We start from the raw sequence: 23049 nt of genomic DNA, 5'->3' as shown, positions 1-23049 counted from the left end.
CGGGGTTCAAGCGATTCTCCTGCCTCAGCCTCCAGAGTAGCTGAGACTATAGAGAAGTGCCATCACGCCCCGCTAATTTTTGTGTTTTTAATAGAGACAGGATTTCGCCGTGTTGGCCAGGCTGGTCTTGAACTCCTGACCTCAGGCGATCCACCCGCCTTGGCCTCCCAAATTGCTGGGATTACAGGCGTGAGCCACCATTCTGGGCGAGGATTTTTATTTAAAATGTGCAGTAAAGGTGAGTGTGTGTGAATTAGGAAGATAGAAATATGAGCCTAATTCTTTTTTTCTTTTGGGACTAGAGACTTACTTTTGACCCCGCTGTAAGACTCTGAGAAATTACGTAGTCTTTCCTGAAACCACTAAGAGGAAAAATGGTAAGTTTTGACCAATTCTTATGAAATGTCTTTCATTATAAGTAATTTTTAGAAATTCAGTCAAGGGCAATAAAACTGCATGGGAATTGCAGTGAGAAGATGGAGAAATTGTACGCTATAGAAGCATTTAATATGAAATATTTCTTTTAAAAATACACAAAGTTACTTTAAAATTCTTTTTTTTTTTTTTTTGAGACGGAGTTTCGCTCGTTACCCAGGCTGGAGTGCAACGGCACGATCTCGGCTCACCGCAACCTCCGCCTCCTGGGTTCAGGCAATTCTCCTGCCTTAGCCTCCTGATTAGCTGGGATTACAGGCACGCGCCACCATGCCCAGCTAATTTTTTTTTTTTTTTTTTTTTTGTATATTGGGTAGAGACCGGGTTTCACCATGTTGACCAGGATGGTCTCAATCTCTTGACCTCGTGATCCACCGCCTCGGCCTCCCAAAGTGCTGGGATTACAGGCTTGAGCCACCGCGCCCAGCAGGAATTATTTTTTAACCCTATTTCTCAGAATTAAATTACCTAAGGAAAATGGTGGCAATTATATTTTGAAAAATCATTTTCTCATTATTTTTCTGTAAATAAAGATGCTGGTGAATTGCCATATAAATCAATAATACATAACAATTGTTTTTATTTTTCTTGATGAAAAAAATTCAGAGTTAAAATAATTATTTCCATCAAAATGTTTACTTCCAAATTTTTATCATGGATACTACTTAACCCTAACATTTATATTCTGGAGTTTTTTCTCGCCTGTTGAGATACATTTTGAGGAAAAAGTGCAACTTATCTCTAATTGTTATGTATTATTTATATATATGCAATTCACCAATATCCTTTGTGGATGGGTCATCTCTGAAGCAGTATCTCTGTCTCTTTTATTCAGATTATCATCTTGAATATCCATTTAGGGGAATAATATAATGCATAAGTCACCTGAAGAAATTTCATTTGTTCTCACATTTTCTCTCCTTTTTAGTCTGTGACATTGCATACAGATGTAGGTGATATTAAAATTGAAGTCTTTTGTGAGAGGACACCCAAAACATGTGAGGTAAGTACCATTATTTACATATGAAACATCAGTTAATACAACAAGGTAACCATTTTGGAATTGAATAATCTAACCTAAACAACAACAACAACAACAAAACTTTCTGTAAAACCATTGTTAGGAAAAACTAACCATCAAAACTTCTGATCTGATTTCCACTTATTTGTCTAATCCCAAAGGTGGAACAAAGAGAAGGCAGATAATTTTTCTGTAATGTTAGAGTAGCCAGTATCATTTTCTTTGGACTCATTTTCCTCAGGAAACATAATCATTAGGATTATATATGTGTATGTATGTGTGTGTGTGTGTGTGTGTGTGTGTGTATGTGTGTGTGTATATATATATGTGTGTGTGTGTATATATATATATTTTATTTTTTGGAGACAGAGTCTTGCTCTGTCGCCCAGGCTAGAGTGCAGTGGTGCTATCTCAGCTCACTGCAACCTCTACCTCTCAGGTTCAAGTGATTCTCCAGCCTCAGCCTCCTGAGTAGGTGAAATTACAGGCTCATGCCATCATGCCTGGCTAATTTTTGTACTTTTAGTAGAGATGCAGTTTCACCACGTTGGCCAGGCTGGTCTCAGACTCCTGAGCTCAGGTGATCCACTCACTTCAGCCTCCTCAGGTGCTGGGATTACATATGAGCCCCCATGCCCGGCCTTCCTTCCACCCATGGAGTCTTGCTCCGTCATCCAGGCTGGAGTGCAGTGGCCCGATCTTGGCTCACTGCAACGTCTGCTTCTCAAATTCAAACAATTCTGCTGCCTCATCCTCCCAAGTAGCTAGGACTACAGGCACCTGCCACCATGCCTGCCAAATTTTTGTATTTTTTTAGTAGAGACAGGGTTTCACCATGTTGGCCAGGCTGGTCTTGAACTCCTGACCTCAGGTAATCCACCTGCCTTGGCCTCCCAAAGTGCTGGGATTACAGGTGTGAGCTTCCACGCCCAGCCAGGATATTATATTAAAGAATTGTTGTATACTTCCTTTTTTTTTTTTTTTCAAAACAGGGTCTTGCTGTGCCAGCCTGGCTGGAGTGCAGTGGTGCAATCACAGCTCATTGCAGCCTCAACCTAATGGGCTCAAGCAATACCTTGGCCTCCCAAGTAAATGGGACTACAGGTGCTACCATGCTAAGCTAATTTTTTTTTCCTTTTTTTTTTTTTTGGTAGAGATGAGGTCTCACTATGTTGCCAAGCTGATCTCGAACTCCTGGTCTCCAGCCATCCTCCTGCCTCAGCTTCCCAAAGTGTTGGGATTACAGGTGTGAACCATCATGCCTGGCCTGTTCTATACATTATTTCACCTGTATATTGTCATTTATTTGAGACACAGTTTTGTTCTTGTTGCCCAGGCTGGAGTGCAGTGGTGCAGTCTTGGGTCACTGCAACCTCCACCTCCCAGATCCAAGGGATTCTCTTGCCTCAGCCTCCTGAGTAGCTGGGATTACAGGCATGCACCACAACACCTGGCTAATTTTGTATTTTTAGTAGAGATGGGGTTTCACTATGTTGATCAAGCTGGTCTTGAACTCCTAATCTTAGGCGATCCACCCATCTTGGCCTCCCAAAGTGTTGGGATTACAGGCATAAGCCACCACACCTGGCCTGTTTCACCTGTGTTTTTTTTTTTTTTTTTTTTGAGACGGAGTTTCACTTTTGTTACCCAGGCTGGAGTGCAATGGCACGATCTTGGTTCACCGCAACCTCTGCCTCCTGGGTTCAGGCAATTCTCCTGCCTCAGCCTCCTGAGTAGCTGGGATTACAGGCACACGCCACCGTGCCCAGCTAATTTTTTGTATTTTTAGGAGAGATGGGGTTTCACCATGTTGACCAGGATGGTCTCGATCTCTTGACCTCGTGATCCACCCACCTCAGCCTCCCAAAGTGCTGGGATTACAGGCTTGAGCCACCGCGCCCAGCCTGTTTCACCTGTTTAAATGACAAGGATAGAAGGAAGAAGAGTCAGCTGTATATATTCATTATTCAACAATTATTTATGTCTGGGTACAGTGGCTCACATCTATAATCTCAGCACTTTGGGAGGCTAAGATGGCAAGATCACTTGAGTTCAGAAATTCTAGACCTCCTAAGACGACATAGTGAGACCCCATCTCTACAAAAAAATACAAAAATTAGCCAAGTGTGGTGGTGTGCGCCTATTGCCCCAGCTACAAGGGAGGCCAAGGTGGGAGGATTGCTTGAATCTGGAGGGTCAAGGCTATAGTGAACTCTGATCACATTGCTGCACTCCAACCTAGGTGACAGAGTAAGACCCTGTCTCAAAACAAAACAAAACAAAAACCCATTATTTATGAAAGGCCATCTTGTCCCAGAGTCTGGGGAAACAGTGATCAACAGACATTCCTTACCCTCATGAATCCAATATTCTAGTTGGAAAAATAAGCAGGGCAAGAAAATTAAATACTTCTTTTTTAAAAAGTTATTTTTATTTATATATATATTTTTAAAGATAGAGACAAGCTCTTACTATGTTGCCCAGGCTGGTCTTGAACTCCTGGACTTAAGTGATCTGCCCACCTCCCAAAGTGCTGGGATTACAGGTGTGAGCCACTGCGCCTGGCCTAAAATTAAGTAATTCTAAAAGATGATAATGCCTTGAAAAAAAACTAAGTGTTGAGATAGAGAATAATAGGAAAGGAAGAAGGTGAGGGGAGGCCTAGCCAAGAAACTAATACTTAAACTGAATGTGAAGGTGTGAGGGCATCTCCATGGAAAAAGGTATAAAAAGAATATTCCAGGTATTCAGAGTTGTGAAATAAAATTTAAAAAAATTCTAAGGCCAGGCACGGTGACTCACACCAGTAATTCCAGCACTTTGGGAGGCTGAGGCAGGAGGATCATTTGAGCCCAGGAGTTCAAGGCCAGCCTGGGCAACATAGGGAGACACTGTCTCTACAAAAAAAGACAACATTCCCGGTATAGAAATATCAGGTACAAAGTCCCCAAGGTGGGAAATCCTGTCCCTTTTGGGTTGTCAGAATGCTGATGGGTTTAAGTAGTAAGCAATAAGAAAGCAGTTCTTAGTATATGTGATGGAGAGATAAGCCAGGTGCTGCAGGGCTTGTTAGGCCCTGCTGAAGATTTTCATTTTATTCCAAGAGCAGAAGGAAGCTATTGAAGTGTTTTAGGCAAGGAAGTGACATCCAAATAATGCCAAAAGTCATAGTTTAAATATGCTGCTATAGTGTTTTCAGTAAATATGATTGGTTCTTTGCCTTAACTGGGTTTCTTCTGCATCATTTCTCAATCATTATTTTTACTCTCTTCAGAATTTCTTGGCTCTTTGTGCCAGTAACTACTACAATGGCTGTATATTTCATAGAAATATCAAGGGTTTCATGGTTCAAACAGGAGATCCAACAGGTAAGTTATTCCATTAACTAAGATCCAAGGAACTGAATATATAGTATGAAGCAGTGGGTAAAAGAAGAATTTAAAATGTGGATGGGTGTGTGTGTGTTTCAGTTCTGTTCTACAAGTGCAGAACATGTAGGTTTGTTACATAGGTATATCTGTGCCATGGGGGTTTGCTGCACCTATCACCCTGTCATCTAGGTTTTAAGCCCCGCATGCATTAGCTATTTGCCCTAATGTTCTCCCTCCCCTTATCCCCCATCCCCCTACTAGCCCTGCTGTGTTTTGGTCCTCTCCCTGTGTCCATGTGATCTCATTTTTCAACTCCCACTTACGAGTGAGAACATACGGTGTTTAGTTTTCTGTTCCTATGTTAGTTTGCTAAGAATGATGGCTTCCAGTTACATCCATGTCCCTGCAAAGGACATGATCTCATTCCTTTACACAGCTGCATAGTATTCCATGATATAATTTTAAAGCAGAAATTATTAGCACCTACCCCTAAAATATAAACAATATTTTGCTCACTTTGACAGCACATATACTAAACTTTGCATGATACAGAGAAGATTAGCATGGCCTCTGCACAAAGATAAGATGCAAATTTGTGAAGATTTTCATATTAAAAAATACATATGAACAGTATTTATAAGAAGGGTTATTCTTTTTTGTTTTTTTAGGTCTATTTTAATCTTCAGGTCTGTGAAGTTAAATTTGGGGAATTAGGAAAGGCCATGTCAAATTTTATATATGTGTGTGTGTGTGTGTGTGTGTGTGTGTGTATTTTTTTTTTTTTTGGAAACCAAGTCGTGCTCTGTTGCCCAGGCTGGAGTGCATTGGCACAATCTCAGCTCACTGCAACCTCTACCTCCTGGGTTCAAGCAATTCTTCTGCCTCAGCTTCCCTAGTAGCTGGGACTACAAGTGCATGCCTCTACACCCAGCTAATTTTTTTGTGTTTAGTAGAGACGGGGTTTCACCATGTTACCCAGGCTGGTCTCGAACTCCTGAGCTCAGGCAATCCATCCGCCTCAGCCTCCCAAAGTGCTAGGATTCTATAATCCTAGAGCCACCGTGCCTGGCCAAATTTTATTTATATTTAAGCAGTTGTACTATAAAGTATTCCTGAAGTTTTGGGAAATGAGCTTGTTTTCTATTTTAATTAAATACTTCTTTTGATTTTCTTGCCTTGTAATATAGGTACTGGAAGAGGAGGTAACAGTATCTGGGGCAAGAAGTTTGAGGATGAATACAGTGAATATCTTAAGGTAAATCCTCAATTCTTTAAAAATCTATGTTCTCATGCCTTGGTTATGCTTGGAAACTTTGATACATATGTTGTAGTAATACAAGTTAACATAATTGCAAAATGAATACACTTTTTTATAGTTTTTGTACATCTGACAAATAATGTCAGGGAGACTTGATAAATAGTGGTCCTATCCTAACATGTGTACTAGAGTCTCACCACCACATGACTCCTGATATTAAGTGAGTTCATCTTTGAATCTAACCTGAAATGTTTAACTAGTAATGTACCAAAGGGGCTTAATATCTCACCATAAAATTCATGTTGAATGACATGAAACAGTAGCCTTTTTTGAGAGTGGGGAGGAAAGATTATCAAACTTCCTGGTTGCAGTGTTACCCATTATCAGTGCCCAGCTTTTATCATCTTCTGTTGGATGTTTGAACATTCCTGTATTAACTTGACTTGATACCTGTGGTAGATCGCAACTAGGTTAAAGAGAAGTGCATATAGTCTTCACCATGGTAAAATTAGGGATTTTTAATTTTCTTTGTTATGTTTTTCTGTATTTTTCAAACCTCTATGGAGTCATTTTTTTTGTCTAAAATTTAAAAACTAGTGCATGCCTATTTTTAACAATCAGTTCCACTTCCCAGAGATAACTTCAGTTAATGATTTATTGTGTGGTCTTTCATACTTTGTATCTGCATAGAATCATAACTTTATGATTAGAAAAAGAGTGATAAAGTATCCTCAGTCAGGACTGGGTACAGTAATCCCAGCACTTTGAGAGGCCCAGTCAGGAGGATTGCTTGAGGCCAAAAATTTGAAACCAGCCTGGGCAACATATTGAGACCCCCCATCTCTACAAAACAAAAAACAAATATTAGCCTGTTGTAGTGGTATGTGCCTGTAGTCCCAGCTACTCAAGAGTCTGAAGCAGGAGGATTGCTGGAGCCCAGGAGATCAAGACTGTAGAGAGCCAAGATCATGATCAGAACAAGACCTTGTCTCAAAAAAAAAGTGTACTCAATCAAAATACGCAGTTTAAGTGTATTATGTTTCCATTACATCAAAATATACAAAAATTCTGAAAAAAAAATCATTGCAGTGTTTATCTCTGGATGATGAGACTAGGAGTAATTTCTTTTCTTTTTTTGTTTTTTTAACTTTTTTTAGAGACAGGATCTTGCTCTGTCCCCAGGCTGGAGTGCAGTGATGCAGTCTTGACTCACTGCAGTCTAAATTTTCTGGCCTCAAGTGATCCTCCCACCTCAGCCTCCAGAGTAGGTGGGTCGACGGGTGCATGCCACCATGCCCAGGTGATGTTTGTATTTTTTGTACAGATGGTGTCTCACTATGCTGCCTAAACTGGTTTCTTTTACTCTTCTATTATAAGGAAGTATATTAGTTTTGTTACAGGAGTTGAGGCTGGGAGGTGATAAACTTTTTGAAAAGTAAACTTTTTCCTGAATGAATAAACAATTATTTATGTATTAATTACTACTTTAATGACCGCTTTCATATTCCAGTTGAAAACCAGAGATTGGCTGTGACAGAATCACCTGTGGAAGTTTTTTGTTTCTTTTTGAGACTGGGTCTCACTCTGTTGCCTAAGCTGAGTGCAGTGGTCTGATCACGATTTACTGCAGCCTTGACTACCTGAGCTCAAGCAGTTTCTCCTGCCTCAGCCTCTCAAGTAGCTGGACTGCAGGAGTGCATCACCATGCCTAGCTAATTTCTGATTTTTTGTAGAGATGAGGTCTCACTCTGTTGTCCAGTCTGGTCTGAAACTCCTGGACTCAGATGATTCTCTTGTCTTGACCTCCCAAAATGTTGAGATTACAGGAGTGAGCCACTGCACGTGGCTGGAAGTTTTAAAACTATAACAGATCACAGCCTTACCCTAAAAATAAACAGTCAATAGGGCTGATTAGGACTTTGACTATATTTTAAGGTTCCTGGATGATTCTTTTGCAGCCAGAGTTGAAAACCATTATATATTATATACCTTATACACCAAGGTTATGGATATGTATTGTCTGTTCATATATTCTGACTCAAGAATTCCATTCCCAAATGTTTACTTGAGAGAAACTTGTAAGCATGTACCAAGAGACATGTACAGGAGTGTTCAGATGTATTGTTTGTAACAGCAAGTATAGAAACAACTGAAATGTCCATTGATTATAGAATGGATATTTTGCGTATTCAGTAGTGAAATATCGCATAGTAGTAAAAAAAAATTAGCTGTATATACATGCACAACCTTAGAAATGTAACAGTGTTATTGGTAAAAAGCATTTCCCAGAAGATTAAAATGTTATACTACAGAAGGAAAAGGAAAAATTGTGTTGTTCAGGCATGTGTAAATATGTTAGGGCTAGGCATAGTGGCTCACTCCTAAAATCCCAGCATTTTAGGGGGCCGAGGTGAGAGGACCACTTGAGGTCAGGAGTTTGAGATCAGCCTGGGAAACATATTGAGCCCTTGTCTCTACTAAAGTTAAACAATTAGCCAGGTATGGTGGTGTATATCTGTAGTCCCAGCTACTCAGGAGGCTAAGGTGGGAGGATTGCTTGAGCCTAGAAGGTCAAGGCTACAGTGAGCTATGATTGCACTACTGCACTCCAACCTGGGTGACAGAGCGATACCCTGTCTCTAGAAAAAAATGAAAAAAGGCTGGGCTTGGTGGCTCACACCTGTAATCCCAGCACTTTGGGAGGCCGAGGTGGGTGGATCCAAGGAGTTCAAGACCAGCTTGACCAACATGGTAAAACGCCATCTCCAAAAAAGAAAGAAAAAAAATGTATTAGAATATGGTTTATTAGTTACCTCTTGTAGAGGCTGAGGTAATAGATGGAGAGGAGCACATAAATATATATGATTAATTGATAACTTTTTTTTGAACTCCCATTATTTATTATTTTTTAATTGCATTTTCGGTTTTGGGGTACATGTGAAGAACATGCAAGATTGTTGCATAGGTACACATGTGGCAGTGTGATTTGCTGCCTTCCTCCCCTTCACCTATATCTAGCATTTCTCCCCATGCTATCTCTCCCCAACTCCCCACCCCCCGCTGTCCCTCCCCTGTTTCCCCCCAACACACCCTAGTGTGTTATTATTTATTTATTTTTTGAGTCGAAGTTTCACTCTTGTTGCCCAGGCTGGAGTGCAATGGCATGATCTTGGCTCACTGCAACCTCTACCTCCCAGGTTCAAGTGTTTCTCCTGCCTCAGCCTCTCAAGTAGCTGAGATCACAGGTGCCCACTACCGTGGCCAGCTAATTTTGTATTTTTTTAGTAGAGACGGGGTTTCACAATGTTGGTCAGGCTGGTCTCAATCCCCTGACTTCAGGTGATCTACCCACCCCGGCCTCCCAAAGTGGGAGATTACAGGCGTGAGCCACTACACCTGGCCAGAGTTCCCATTACTTAATGAATTGGTAAATTTTAACTCTGAAAGCTGGGAAATATGTTAATGGGTGCTTATTTTATTAACTTTTATTTATTATTAACTTTTTTGTGTGTCTGTATTAAATGTTGTATATGTATTAAATATTACATTGTATATGTATTAAATATCACATTGTGTGTATATTTGGTATATATATATCAAGTGTAATATTATATTTGATTGGTAAATAACTTTTAGAGAGACAAGCATTAATATTTCAATATAGCTGCATCTTGGCATGGTGCAGTGGCTCATACCTGTAATCCCAGCACTTTGGGAGGCTGAGGCAGGTGAATCACCTGAGGTTGGGAGTGTAAGACCAGCCTGACCAACATTGTGAAACCCCATCTTTACTAAAATTACTAAAATTAGCCAGGTATGGTAGCAGGCACCTGTAATCCCAGTTACTCAGGAGGCGGAGGCAGGAGAATCACTTGAACCCAGGAGGAAGAGGTTGTAGTGAGCAAAGATCACGGCATTGTACTCTTGTTGCCCAAAAAGAGCAAAACTCAGTCTCAGAAAAAAAACCACAGAGCTGCATCTCTATAGCTTGTTAGTGTCACCTAATGAATAGCTAAAGCTAGAGTAATTGGTGGAGTTACTTGTAGTGTGTTACAGGCACCTCCTTGTAACATAATTCACAGTTATATCTTCATTCTTGTCAGTAAAGTCCTTTTAATTTTATACACAGTCTCTTGTAAACAAATATTATCATAATAGCAGAGATGGGTGAGACCTTTCTTAGATCATTCAGTCCTGGGGTTATAAACACTGCCCATGAGTGGAACACCCACAGATGCATTATGCATAGCCATTAGTTAAAAGAAAAAATGTTTAATGCCATTAGTCAAGAGAGAGCCTTTATGACCCAAACACTAATGGATCTCATTTTGCCAGACTTCATTTCTCTTTAATGTTTACACTCTGCCCAATTGTCAGTTTCTCTGCTTGACCCTTGTCAGCATCTAAATTGTTAACTAGACACTTGACCTAGTCCAACCTCCCTTGTTTTACAGAAAGAAACTAGTGAGAGTCCATTGTATGTGAGAAGAGATTGTGGGCATTTTGGTTTTGTTGTCTGCGTGATTGTTTCATTCCAGCACATTATTCCTTAATATAAATGTAAGGATTAATTTTATTATTTGTTGGCATTGAAAAAAGTGTCCGTGGCTCTATTTCTTCAAAGTGAAAATGAAATTAATTGAGAAATATTATTTGAAATTTTAACTTTTTACATACAAGTTTTCAAGAATAAAGAAAAGGTAGAAACTGAACATTTAGGCCAGGCATAGTGGCTCATGCCTGTAATCCCAGCACTTTGGAGGCCAAGGCGGGTGGATCATTTGAGGTCAGGAGTTGATCAGCCAGACCAACAGGGTGAAACCCAGTGTCTACTAAAAGTACACAAAAATTAGCCAGGCAACCCAGTCTCTACTAAAAGTACAAAAAAATTAGCCAGGCATGGTGGTGCACGCCTGTTGTCCCAGCTACTTGGGAGGCTGAGGCAGGAGAATCACTTGAACCCAGGAGGTAAAGGTTGCAGTAAGCCTAGATCGCACGACTGCGTTCCAGGCTGGGCAACAGAATGAGACTCTGTCTCAAAAAAGAATGAAAGAAAGAAAGAAACTGAACATTTAGATTAGCCCTAATAGAAGTTCATTAAATGTTTTTCTTGCTCCCTTAAATATTGTGAAGGTAATGAGTGAATGTCTTGGCTGGGTGTAGTGATGCACAGCTGTAATCCCAACGCTCTGGAGGTGAAGGCAGGAAGATCACGAGAGCCCAGGAGTTAGAGACCCGCCTGAGCAACATAGTGAGACCCCCGTCTCAAAATACTTTTAAAGAAGAAAGCAGGGCCGGGCGCGGTGGCTCAAGCCTGTAATCCCAGCACTTTGGGAGGCCAAGGCGGGTGGATCACGAGGTCAAGAGATCGAGACCATCCTAGCCAACATGGTGAAACCCCGTCTCTACTAAAAAATACAAAAATTAGCTGGGCATGGTGGCGTGTGCCTGTAGTCCCAGCTACTCGGGAGGCTGAGGCAGGAGAATTGCTTGAACCCGGGAGGCAGAGGTTGCAGTGAACCGAGATTGTGCCACTGCACTCCAGCCTGGCACCTGGCAACAGAGTAAGACTCTGCCTCAAAAAAAAAAAAAGAAAGCAAAGGTGTGCCTGTCTTGTTTCAATCCTATATTTGGGATGGTTATATACAAGGCTGGGTGTGGTGGCTCACGCCTATAATCCCAGAACTTTGGGAGGCCAAGGCAGGCGGATCACGAGGTCAGGAATTTGAGACCAGCATGGCCAACATGGTGACACTCTATCTCTACTAAAAAATACAAAAAAAAAAAAAAATTAGCTGGGCATGACAGTACACACCTGTAGACCTAGCTACTTGGGAGGCAGAGGCAGGAGAATCACTGCAACCCAGAATGTGGAGGTTGCAGTGAGCAAGCCGAGATTATGCCACTGTACTCCAGTCTGGGTGACAGAGTGAGACTTAATCTCAAAAAAAACCCAAAAACAAACAAAAAAAACCACAATTAAATTAATACTTTGGTGTGTCTTTTTCAGCACAGTGTTAGAGGTGTTGTATCTATGGCTAATAATGGCCCAAACACTAATGGATCTCAATTCTTCATCACCTATGGCAAACAGCCACATTTGGACATGAAATACACGGTATTTGGGAAGTGAGTATTCTGGTTATGGTTTTCTCTTAGCATTTCAATACAAGTGGTGCATATGCTCGGTTGTGATAGTAGCATAACTAATATTGAAAAGAGTGACACTAGGTGTGGTGCCTCACACCTACAATCCCAGCACTTTGGGAAGCCAAGGTGGGTGGATCATCTGAGGTCAAGAGTTCTAGACCAGCCTGACCAACATGGCTGAACCCTATCTCTACTGAAAATATTTTTTAAAAATTAGCCAGGTATGGTGGCACATACCTGTAGTCCCAGCTATTTGGGAGTGTGAAGCAGGAGAATTGCTTGAACCTGGGAGGCAGAGGTTGCAGTGAGCCATTGTACTCCAGCCTGGTGACAGAGTAAGACTCCATCTCAAAAAAAGACTGCCTCAAAAAACAAAACAAAAAAAAGAGCGGTGTGAGAGCTAAATGTATTTGGAGTTTAAGTCTACCACTTAGCAACCCTATGACCCTGGGAAAATTATAATTTCCCTGAACCTTATTTTCCTTATTTTGTAGAAGAGAAGCCAGTAATATTTGAAATATTGTTATGCAAATTAACATAGTTTATCTATTTTTTTCCAGAGATGGGGTCTCACTATGTTGCCCAGGCTGGAGTGCAGTGGCTATTCACAGGCATGATCCCACTACTGATCAGCACGGGAGTTTTGACCTGCTCCATTTCTGACCTGGGCTGGTTCACCCCTCCTTAGGCAACCTGGTGGTCCCCCGCTCCCAGGAGGTCACCATATTGATGCCAAACTCAGTGTGGACACCCGATTGGCATAGCACACTATAGCCCAGAACTCCTGGGCTCAAGTGATCCTCCCACCTCAGCCTCCTGAGTAGCTGGGACTACAGGCATGTGCCACTGTGCCTGGCCTTTTTTTTTTTTTTTTTGAGACACAAGGCTTTGTCGCCAGGCTGGAGTGCAGTAGTGCAATCACAGCTCACTGCAGCCTCAACCTCTCAGGCTCAAGTGATCCTCCCACCTCAGCCTCCTGAGTAACTGGAACCATGTGCACCATCATGGGCAACTAATTTAAAAAAAACAAACATTTTTTGTAGAGACAAGGTCTCACTTTGTTGCCCAGGCTCATCTATTTTTATTAATAATAGCATTTCACAGCAACTAACAGATCTGAAAAATAGTGGCTTAAACAAGATGGACTGGCATGGTGGTTCCATTATGTTACCAGTGTTCTGGGCACTTCTGTTACAATATTGGCAGCACAGCTCTTGTAAAAACTTCTGTGTATCAGGCAGTAAGGAGGAGGAAAGACAAAAGGTATTTGCCAGCTGATTCAGCTTTTTTTTTTTTTAAGAGACAGGGTTTCTCCACGTTGGTCACGTTGGTCTCGAACTCCCAACCTCAGGTGATCCGCCTGCCTCGGCCTCCCAAAGCGCTGGGATTACAGGCATGAGCCACTGTGCACAGCCCAGCTTTTTTAATTAACAAAACTTTCCCAGGCCTGTAATCTCAGTGCTTTGGGAGGCTGAGATAGGAGGATCACTTGAGGCCAGGAGTTCAAGACAGACCAGCCTGTACAACATAGCAAGAACCCATCTCTACAAAAAAAATTTAAAAATTAGCCAGGTGTGGTGACACACACCTGTAATCCCAGCTGCTCGGGAGGCTGAGGTGAGAGAATCACTTGATCCCAGAAGTTTAAGGCTGCATGAGCTAGGATCACACCACTGTAGTCCAGCCTGGGCAACAGAATGATAATGATACCCTATCCCTAAATAAATAAATAAATAAATAAATAAATAAAGCAAGCCAGACCTGGTGTCTCACTCAGTAATCCCAGCACTCTGGGAGGCCAAGGAGGGCAGATCACAAGGTCAGGAGATCAAGATCATCCTGGCCAACATGGTGAAACTCCAGCTCTACTAGAAATAGAAAAATTAGCTGGGTGTGGCGGTGCATGCCTGTAATCCCAACTACTTGGGAGGCTGAGGCAGGAAGATATCTGGCTTGAACCCGGGAGGTGATTGCAGTGAGCTGAGATCACACCACTGCACTCCAGCCTAACACACAGAGGGAGACCATGTCTCAAACAACAACAACAAAAACAACTTTCCCAGACGACCCAGAACTTGGTAATGTGATCAGACACATTGCCACCCTTACTAAAATTAGATTTCTCTGAGTAAGAAGAATGGCTCCTAGGAAGGTTTTTAGCAGTTTATGCCAGGGTTTTTGTTAAAAGTACTATATCTGGGAGTTGCTTTTGTAAATCACTGGGAAGTAAATTTGTTCATTCAACAAAGAATTACCATGCTTAATAAACCAAGGCACAATTCTAGAGTTCATTCTATTTAATAGTTTGGATGCCAAGTTAGGTTAATTAAAAATAGAGGACTCCTGGCCTAGGCAACATAGTGAAACCCTGTCTTAAAAATTAGACAGGTGTGGTGGCTCATGCCTATGGTCCCAGCTACTTGGGAGGCTGAAGTTGGAGGATTGCTTGAGCTCAGGGGGTCAAGGCTGCTGAGTTTGATTGTGCCACTGGACTCTAGCCAGGATAACAGAGCAAGACTCTATTTAAAAAAAAAAAATAGAGGACTCTACATCTTTTCATTTTCATTCCATATACATGTGTCTAATTTACATATTAATAATAATTAAGGAAAAAATAAATATTACAATATCTAGTGGTTTTTTGTGTGTTTGTAAATAACCCAGTTTCCCTTTTATTTTCTCCTTTAACCCATCATTCAAAATTATTGTTCAGTTATTACCAGGACTTATTTTACTGGATTTGTGACCAAACTATAGAGTTTAGAACAAAGATTAACCCTAGGTTTGTTAATTCCTTACAGTTGTGTGTTGTATACATATGCACGCACATTTTTCTGGGAAGATGGTCCAGTAGCTTTCCTCTAGTTCTCCTAGGGGTCCATGTCCCAGACACTTGACTCTACTTAAACTGCCTGAGTTCTTCCTGCCGGGGTTTTTTTTTTAACTTTTTACCTGAGACCTATGTTTTCTACATTATCTGTTTCTCTTACTGACTTATAATTTAAAGACTTAAATGTCTACGTTTAGGGGTAAAATCAAAATGTTTTGGTTGAAGTACCCTTTTTGTGAAAATGCAAAATAAAATTCAAATCTGTTAATTTTTTAAAGTACATACCACTGCTTGAGAATCCCTAATCTGAAAATTGAGAATTAGGAACTTATTGCGCACTGACAGGATACCACAAGTAGAAAATTCCACATCTGACCTCATGTAACAGTTGCAGTCAAAATGCAGTCAGATGGCCAAGTGTGGTGGCTCACTCCTTTAATCTCAGCACTTTGGGAGGCCAAGGGGGTGGATTATTTGAGGTCAGGAGTTCAAGACCCACCTGGCCAACATGGTGAAACCCTGTCTTTACTAAAAATATTTAAAAAATTAGCCGGGCATGGAGCAGCTACTTGGGAGGCAGGAGAATCACTTGAACCCAGGAGGCAGAGGTTGCAGTGAGCCAAGATTGCACCATTGCACTCCAGCCTGACAGAGCGAGACTCTGCCTCAAAAAAAAAAAAAAAAAAAAAAAATCCCAAATGCTGTCAGACCTTTGTTTCATACAAAATTTTTAAAAAAATATTGTATAAAATTACCTTCAGCCTATGTGTATAAGATATATATGAAATATATGTATATATATTTGAAATATAAGTGAATTTTGTGTATAAATTTGGGTCCTATCCCTAAGATATATAATTATGTAGATATTTCCAAATGTGAAAATATTCAAAATCCAAAATACTTCTGGTCCCAATAAGGGTTATTCAACCTATATAAATCTTGGGAATTGATTTGAATTATACATGGAGGAATAATCTAGAAAGCCACTCTTAGCAAATGTTTTAGACCGAAATTTCCAAAACTTGTATTCGAAGAATAGCTCTCAATATATTTTTTCTTGGTGGTAACATGAAGTGGGCTTGCTGAAGGCTGAGTTAACTGTCAGCCTTCTCTTTTCCTATTTTATTACTTCTTGTTGCTATCCAAAAACAAAAAGTAGAAATACTAAAATTAGGCCGGGCGCGGTGGCTCATGCCTAATAATGCCAGCCCTTTGGGAGCTGAGGTGGGCAGATGATTTGAGGTCAGGAGTTCGAGACCAGCTTGGCCAACATGGTGAAATCCCTTCTCTACTAAAAATATAAAAATTAGCTGGGCATGATGGCATATGCCTGTAGTCAGTCCCAGCTGCTTGGGAGGCTGAAGCAGAATTTCTTGAACCTGGAGGCAGAGGCTGCAGTGAGTTGTGATCGTGCCGCTCTACTCCAGCTTGGGCAATGGGAGTGAGACTCCATCTCAAAAGAAAGAAAGAAAGAAATACTATAATTAAACAATTAAGTAGAAAGTATAGTGGTCACCTACTTCAGGACTCTTATTGTAGGGCAATATTGCTAATGGTGTAAACTACATACTTTTTCGTTTGTTTGTTTTGTTTTGAGATGGAGTCTTGCTCAGTCATCAGGCTAGAGTGCAGTGATACAATCTCGGCTCACTGCAACCTCCACCTCCTGGATTCGAGGGATTCCCCTACCTTAGCCTCCTGAGTAGCTGGGACTACAGGTGTGTGCCACCACGCCCAGCTAGTTTTTTGTATTTTAGTAGAGATGGGTTTTCACCATGTTGGCCAGGATGATCTCAATCTCCTGACCTCATGAGCCACCGCGCTCAGTCAGTGTCATCTACTACTTTCTCCAGGTATTTCCTATAGCAAAGAAATCCTCATGACTAGTGTATTGTAATAAGAAATACATATTTGGACTTCATCCTTGGTTTCTAGAATAGTTCCTTTTTATTTCTAAAACATTATTTTATTGTTATACATTAATAATACTATATGGTTATGTATATGAGTCATAAAGTAATTGGAATATTTAGAGGAGCAAAATCAAGAAAACTCCAGCAATCCTATCGCCCAGTGTCTAGCATAGTTATTTTTTTTTTTTTTTTTGAGACAGAGTCTCGCTCTATTGCCAGGCTGGAGTGCGATCCCAACTTACTGCAACTTCTGTTTTCTGCTTTCAAGCAATTCTCCTGCCTCAGCCTCCGGAGTAGCTGGGACAACAGGCACACACCACCACGACCAGCTGATTTTTTGTACTTTTAGTAGAGATGAGGTTTCACCATGTTGGCCAGGGTGATCTTGATCTCTTGACCTCGTGATCCACCCACCTTGGCCTCCCAAAGTGTTGGGATTACAGGCATGAGCCCCCGCGCCCGGCTAGCATAGTTCTTTTGGAAAACCTTGCAATTTCCTGAGTGACAGGAGTGAAAGGAATATTTTGTTGTTCATAACAAGCTCCGTTCAACCATACCTGAGTTTATGCTAATGAGGTGACTTTTGGTGGGGCCTCTAGATAGCTTCAGAATGGGAGAGGTGGCTGGTTGCTAGAGGAATCAGCCATGTATTTTTAGAGGACTGGAACATTCACTGACCTCCTCACTGACCTCCTATTCTTGACCTCTGGGAAGGAGAGATGGGCCAGAGATTTCGTTCTAGTCACCAGTGGCCAGTGATTTAATTAATCATGCCTACCTGAGGTGCTCTCCATTAAAAACCCTGAAGGGTTTGAGAGCTTCCAGGTGGCTGAACGAACACATGTAGATACTGAGAGGGTAACACACCCCAAGAGAGCATGGAAGTGCTATGCCCCTCTCTCAGACTTTGCCCTATGCATCTTTTCCATTTGGTTGTTCCTGAGTTGTAACCTTTATAATAGCCCATATAATAAAGTGCTTTCCTAAGTTCTGTGAGCCACTTTAGAAAATTATTGAACAGAGCTGGGGGCATGAAAAATCCCAGATTACATCTGGTTGGTCAGATAGTACGGAATCACAACCGGGACTTCCAACTGGAATCCAAAGTAGTAGTCTTGTGGGACTAACTGGTCTTGTAGTTAGTGTCAGAATTAAATTGTTGGCCAGGTATGGTGGCATGCACTTGTAGTCCCAGTGAGACCCTGTCTTAAAAAAAAGTAATAAAATTTTGAAAAGATAATTAAGTTGTAGGACACCCAGAGAATTGGAGAATTAGGAAAACCTACACATTTGGTGTTGGAAGTGTGAAAGTGAAGAAAAACAGTTCGTTTTCCCTTTAACTGGTTATATTAGTCCCATTTGTAGCTGTTCTGTGTCACTGTATGAATGGGGTAGAATATAATTTTAGTGGAATTTTTGGTGGAAATATTCCTACCCTTTGTATTGTTGACTAAGAGCATAAAAATAAATTTTTATTTCTGAATTTTGATCCACATTTATGATGGTAAATCAAGTAAATATTTTGTTGTACATTCAGCTAGAGAATTCAGAGATCTCTAAGACTTATTTTTTTAAGACGACTATAATTTTCATAGGTATGGATATTATGCTTCAATGTAAGGAATTCATACGTTATGTTGTTTCTCTTTCAGGGTAATAGATGGTCTGGAAACTCTAGATGAGTTGGAGAAGTTGCCGGTAAATGAGAAGACATATCGACCTCTTAATGATGTACACATTAAGGACATAACTATTCATGCCAACCCATTTGCTCAGTAGCTGTAATAGACCTGGACACGTAACTTGACAAACTGCTGGAACAAACTTACTGTGGTTTACCCGGTTTTAATTATGTCAGAGATTGCATCATCCTTCTGCTTGTTCACAACTATGATCTTCTATGAAATGGTGGTACCAACGGGCACCCAACAGCTTTTATCTCCATTCTTAGAGCATAGTCTTTACTATGATTACCCAAAATATTTTAGTTTTAATACAGAAAATATATTGTTTAATTTTTATTACATGTAAAGATTCATTTTTAAATGCTGAGCCTTAAGTACAGGCATTTTTGAACAACCTGATACATAGCATAGTTCTTTTGAAAAACCTTGCAATTTCCTGAGTGACTGGAGTGAAAGGAATATTTTGTTGTTCATAACAAGCTCCGTTCAACCATACCTGAGTCTATGCTAATGAGGTGACTCTTGGTGGGGCCTCTAGATAGCTTCAGAATGGGAGTGGGGGCTGGTTGCTGGAGGAATCAGCCATGTATTTTTAGAGGACTAGAACATTCACTGACCTCCTATTCTTGACCTCTGGGAAGGAGAGAAGGGCCAGAGATTTTGTTCCAGCCTGATACATACTCCTACCACAGCAAGTCCATATCCTGGAAGTGTTATTTTATAACAAAATTAAAAATGGTTTTCTTTTTGTTTTTTTGAGACTGAGTTTCGCTCTTGTTACCCAGGCTGGAGTGCAATGGCACAATCTCGGCTCACCACAACCTCCATCTCCTGGGTTCAAGCAATTCTGCGTCAGCCTCCCGAGTAGCTGGAATTACAGGCACGCGCCACCATGCCCAGCTAATTTTTGTATTTTTAGTAGAGACAGGGTTTCACCATGTTGACCAGGATGGTCTCGATCTCTTAACCTTGTGATCCACCGTCTCAGCCTCACAAAGTGCTGGGAGTATAGGTGTGAGCCACCGCGCCCGGCCTAAAAAATGTTTTAAGGAATTAAGTTGTAGGACAAATTAATTTAAAATATTATGTAAAATTACCTTCAGGCTAATTTTAAGGTGTATATGAAACGTAAATGAACTTCATGTTTAAATTTGGGTCTCATCCCCAAGATATCTTATTTGTATATGCAAGTATTCCCAAATCTGAAAATTTGGGTATTACTAAAACCAATACTAATGGTGAGAGCTCTACCAGTAATCGTTCAATTTATACAGTTAGGAAGAGGAGGAACAGGATAAAAAGATAGTCTAGAAAGGCCAGCCAATCATCCATTTGCTATTTTCTCTGATCTTTAGGTTTACAGTAAAGGCTCTAAGAAGTCCTGGAATAGGGCCGGGCGTGGTAGCTCATGCCTGTAATCCTAGCACTTTGGGAGGCTGAGGTGGGTGGATCACCTGAGGTCAGGAGTTCAAAACCAGCCTGGCCATCATGGTGAAACCCCATCTTTAAAAAAAAAAAGAAAAAAAAGAAGTCCTGGAATATAGTAAATACTCAACATTTCCCAACTGATTTGCTCACTGACTTTTTTTTTTTTTGGAAACGTAGTCTCACTCTTGTTGCCCAGGCAGGAGTACAGATAGCATGATCTCGACTCACTGCAACCTCTACCTCCCGGGTTCACGAGATTCCCCTGCCTCAGCCTCCTGAGTAGGTGGGATTACAGACACCTATCACCAAGCCTGGCTTTTTTTTAAAGTAGAGACAGGGTTTCACCACGTTGGCCAAGCTGGTTGAGAACTCCTGACCTCAGGTTATCCCCCGACCTCGGCTTCCCAAAGTGCTGGGATTATAGGCATGAGGCATTGAGCCTGGCCTGCTCATGAATATTTTTCAAGGCATATCTTTTTTTTTTTAATTTTAGATTCAGGAGGTACACGTGCGAGTTTGTTACAAGTATATATTACATGGTGCAAAGTTTGGGCTTCTAATGATCCTGTCACCCAGAGAGTTAACATAGTACATAAAAGGAAGTTTTTCAGCCTTTGCCCCCATCCCTTCCTCCTCCTTTTTGGAGTCCCCAATGTCCACTGTTCCCATCTTTTTGTCCACGTGAACCCAAGATTTAGCTCCTATTTATTGCAACTGAATGCAGGCTGGGCTGCACGCCACTTGCTAAGTCAATAACAAGGAGATGCAGTGAAAGGAAGGGGACTTTATTCCGGAGCTAGTAGTGGGGAAATAGCCAAAGTTAGTACCTTAAAGAATCATTTCAAACTTTAGGCTAGGGAGAGGGGCTTAAAAAGGGAACTTAGAATGGTAGGCATGCGGGAGTGGTGCAGGGTGTCAGGTTTCTGTGGCTTACTCTGGTGGCTATCCTTGAGTTTTCGTCCACCTGGAGTGGGGGCTGGCACCATCTCAACAATGGCTGGGTGACTAACCACCTTAAGGTAATCTCTGGAATTTTGTAGCTGGGTCTCCAAGGCTGGTCTATCTCACAATTAACCCTTGATGGGCCAGGTGCAGTGGTTCACACCTATAATCCCAGCACTTTGGGAGGCCAAGGTGGGAGGATCACCTGAGTCCAGGAGTTTGAGCCAAGCCTGGGCAACATAGTGAGACCTTCTCTCTACTAAAACTTGAGAAGGAAAAAAAAAAAAAGCCAGCTGTGGTGGCACATACCTGTAGCCCCAGCTACTTAGAAGGCTGAGGTGGGAGGATTGCTTAAGCCAGGGAAGTAGAGGCTACAGTGATCCATGGTCGTGCCACTGGGCTCCAGCCTGGGCAACAGAGTGAAAACCCTATAGATAAATGTGTATAGTGTAAGTTTAACAGGCATACAGTTAGATAAATGTGCATAGTGTAAGGGAGTGTGAGATGGGAAAGGGAGGGAATCAGGGTTTTAACAAGATTACATCCTGAAATTAAGAATGAAAAAAAACTTTAAAATGCATTTCAAGGCTAGGATACTTGGTTACAAGTGAGAACATAAGGCATATCTTTGAAAATATTGAAGAGTAGAGCTTTACAGAAGATCCATTTGAAAAATGCAATGAATTAGTTAAAGGCAGTGGTTGTGGAGTCCCGGTCTGTGTTCGAATCACAGCTGTGCCCCTTACTGTTAACTTTAGGCAAGTTAACATCTCCAAGCTTTAGTATTTTCATCCATAAATAATACATCATAAGATAATTGTGAGAGTGAAATGAAATGTGTAAAGCTGGCATGTAGTAAGTAAATGGAAGCCACTCACCTAATATTCATGTCCACCACAGGGCTCTCACCTCATCAAGCCATTTATTGGGTTCTGCCATTAATTTCATCAAGACCATATTCTGCTCACTGCCTAGATCAAAGTGGTTGGATTGGGGTGGCATCAGTTTTAGGTTTGTCTCATGTTCTTCCATGGCTGATCTAATTAATGTTTTGATTCTTTCTTGACTAGTTCAGAGTTAGCTTATAGCAATTCTCTTGTTACCATTTATACTTTCCACTAAACTGAGGTGCTTTTACTAGCAGAGAATCTGTATTCATACAGACCTGCAGCAACCTCAATTCTTGCCTCCTCAGAAGAAATAATTCGACTAAGGGGTGTAAGGCAGGAGAGACTTGAGTCATGTTTTTTTTTGTTTTTTTTTTTTTTTTTGAGACAGAGTTTCACTCTTGTTACCCAGGCTGGAGTGCAATGGCACGATCTCGGCTCACTGCAACCTCCGCTTCCTGGGTTCAGCCAATTCTCCTGCCTCAGCCTCCTGAGTAGCTGGGATCACAGGCACACGCCACTATGCCCAGCTAATTTTTTGTATTTTTAGTAGAGATGGGGTTTCACCTTGTTGACCAGGATGGTCTCGATCTCTTGACCTTGTGATCCACCCTCCTCGGCCTCCCAAAGTGCTGGGATTACAGGCTTGAGCCACCGCGCCTGGCCTCATGTTTTAAAGCAAGAGTGAAAGTTTGTTAAAAAGCTTTAGAGGAGGAATGCAAGGAAGGAAAGTACACGCTTGGAAGAGGACCAACCGGGTGACTTGAAAGACAAGTGCGTGGCTTGAGCTTTTGACTTGGGTTTTTATACATTGGCAAGTATAAAGAAGTAATGGGGCCCTGCATTACTTCTCCCCACTCGCACTCCTGAGATCTTATTGGGAAGCTGCTGATCAGGTGTTTTCCATTAGTTTCCCTGGTGCCAGCTGTGACCAATTATTACTTTAGCAAGATAGTTGTTATAACCACCTATCTCACCTGATGGTCGAGCAACACCTAGTATGTGTTTGGGGGGAGCCATCTCCTGGCCTCCTCATACCTGACTAGCTACCTACTGTAACAGTGCCAGTTATATTAATGATTTTACATTGTGTTTCATCTTTTCAATTTAATCACTTAGGTTTCTA

General features: G+C 41.3%; 1 protein-coding gene, 1 long non-coding RNA gene and 1 other non-coding gene across 27 annotated transcripts in view; 2 read left to right on the top strand and 1 right to left on the bottom strand.

The window, feature by feature from the left end:
* The window catches only part of PPIL3 (peptidylprolyl isomerase like 3), a 21383-nt gene extending 1963 nt beyond the window's left edge, over positions 1 to 19420 (top strand). For 11 of the 25 annotated variants that reach the window (XM_078328122.1, XM_078328124.1, XM_035305271.3 and 8 more), the window contains 6 exons: positions 303 to 377; positions 1364 to 1438; positions 4731 to 4824; positions 6015 to 6082; positions 12096 to 12214; positions 18634 to 19420. In XM_078328122.1, coding sequence (XP_078184248.1) covers positions 375 to 377; positions 1364 to 1438; positions 4731 to 4824; positions 6015 to 6082; positions 12096 to 12214; positions 18634 to 18760 — 486 coding nt within the window. In that variant the 5' untranslated portion in view covers positions 303 to 374 and the 3' untranslated portion in view covers positions 18761 to 19420. Of the gene's footprint in view, positions 1 to 302; positions 378 to 1363; positions 1439 to 2610; positions 2703 to 4730; positions 4825 to 6014; positions 6083 to 12095; positions 12215 to 18633 lie in introns of those variants that run through there. The other 14 variants (XM_078328117.1, XM_078328120.1, XM_078328115.1 and 11 more) reach the window with 4 other exon arrangements.
* Positions 5336 to 5442, top strand: LOC118154923 (U6 spliceosomal RNA). The gene has a single exon (XR_004745177.1). It is a non-coding gene; the product is annotated as a U6 spliceosomal RNA (small nuclear RNA).
* The window catches only part of LOC144576694 (uncharacterized), a 7763-nt gene continuing 3364 nt past the window's right edge, over positions 18651 to 23049 (bottom strand). Inside the window, exon 2 of the long non-coding RNA XR_013519032.1 lies at positions 18651 to 22007. This is a non-coding gene — a long non-coding RNA (uncharacterized LOC144576694). The remainder of the gene's footprint in view (positions 22008 to 23049) is intronic.

Source organism: Callithrix jacchus, chromosome 6 (genome assembly GCF_049354715.1).
Source record: "Callithrix jacchus isolate 240 chromosome 6, calJac240_pri, whole genome shotgun sequence".
Classification (NCBI taxonomy): Eukaryota; Metazoa; Chordata; class Mammalia; order Primates; family Cebidae; genus Callithrix; species Callithrix jacchus.
The sequence above is the reverse complement of the archived record's forward strand: the minus strand, read 5'-3'. Positions and strand labels throughout refer to the sequence as shown.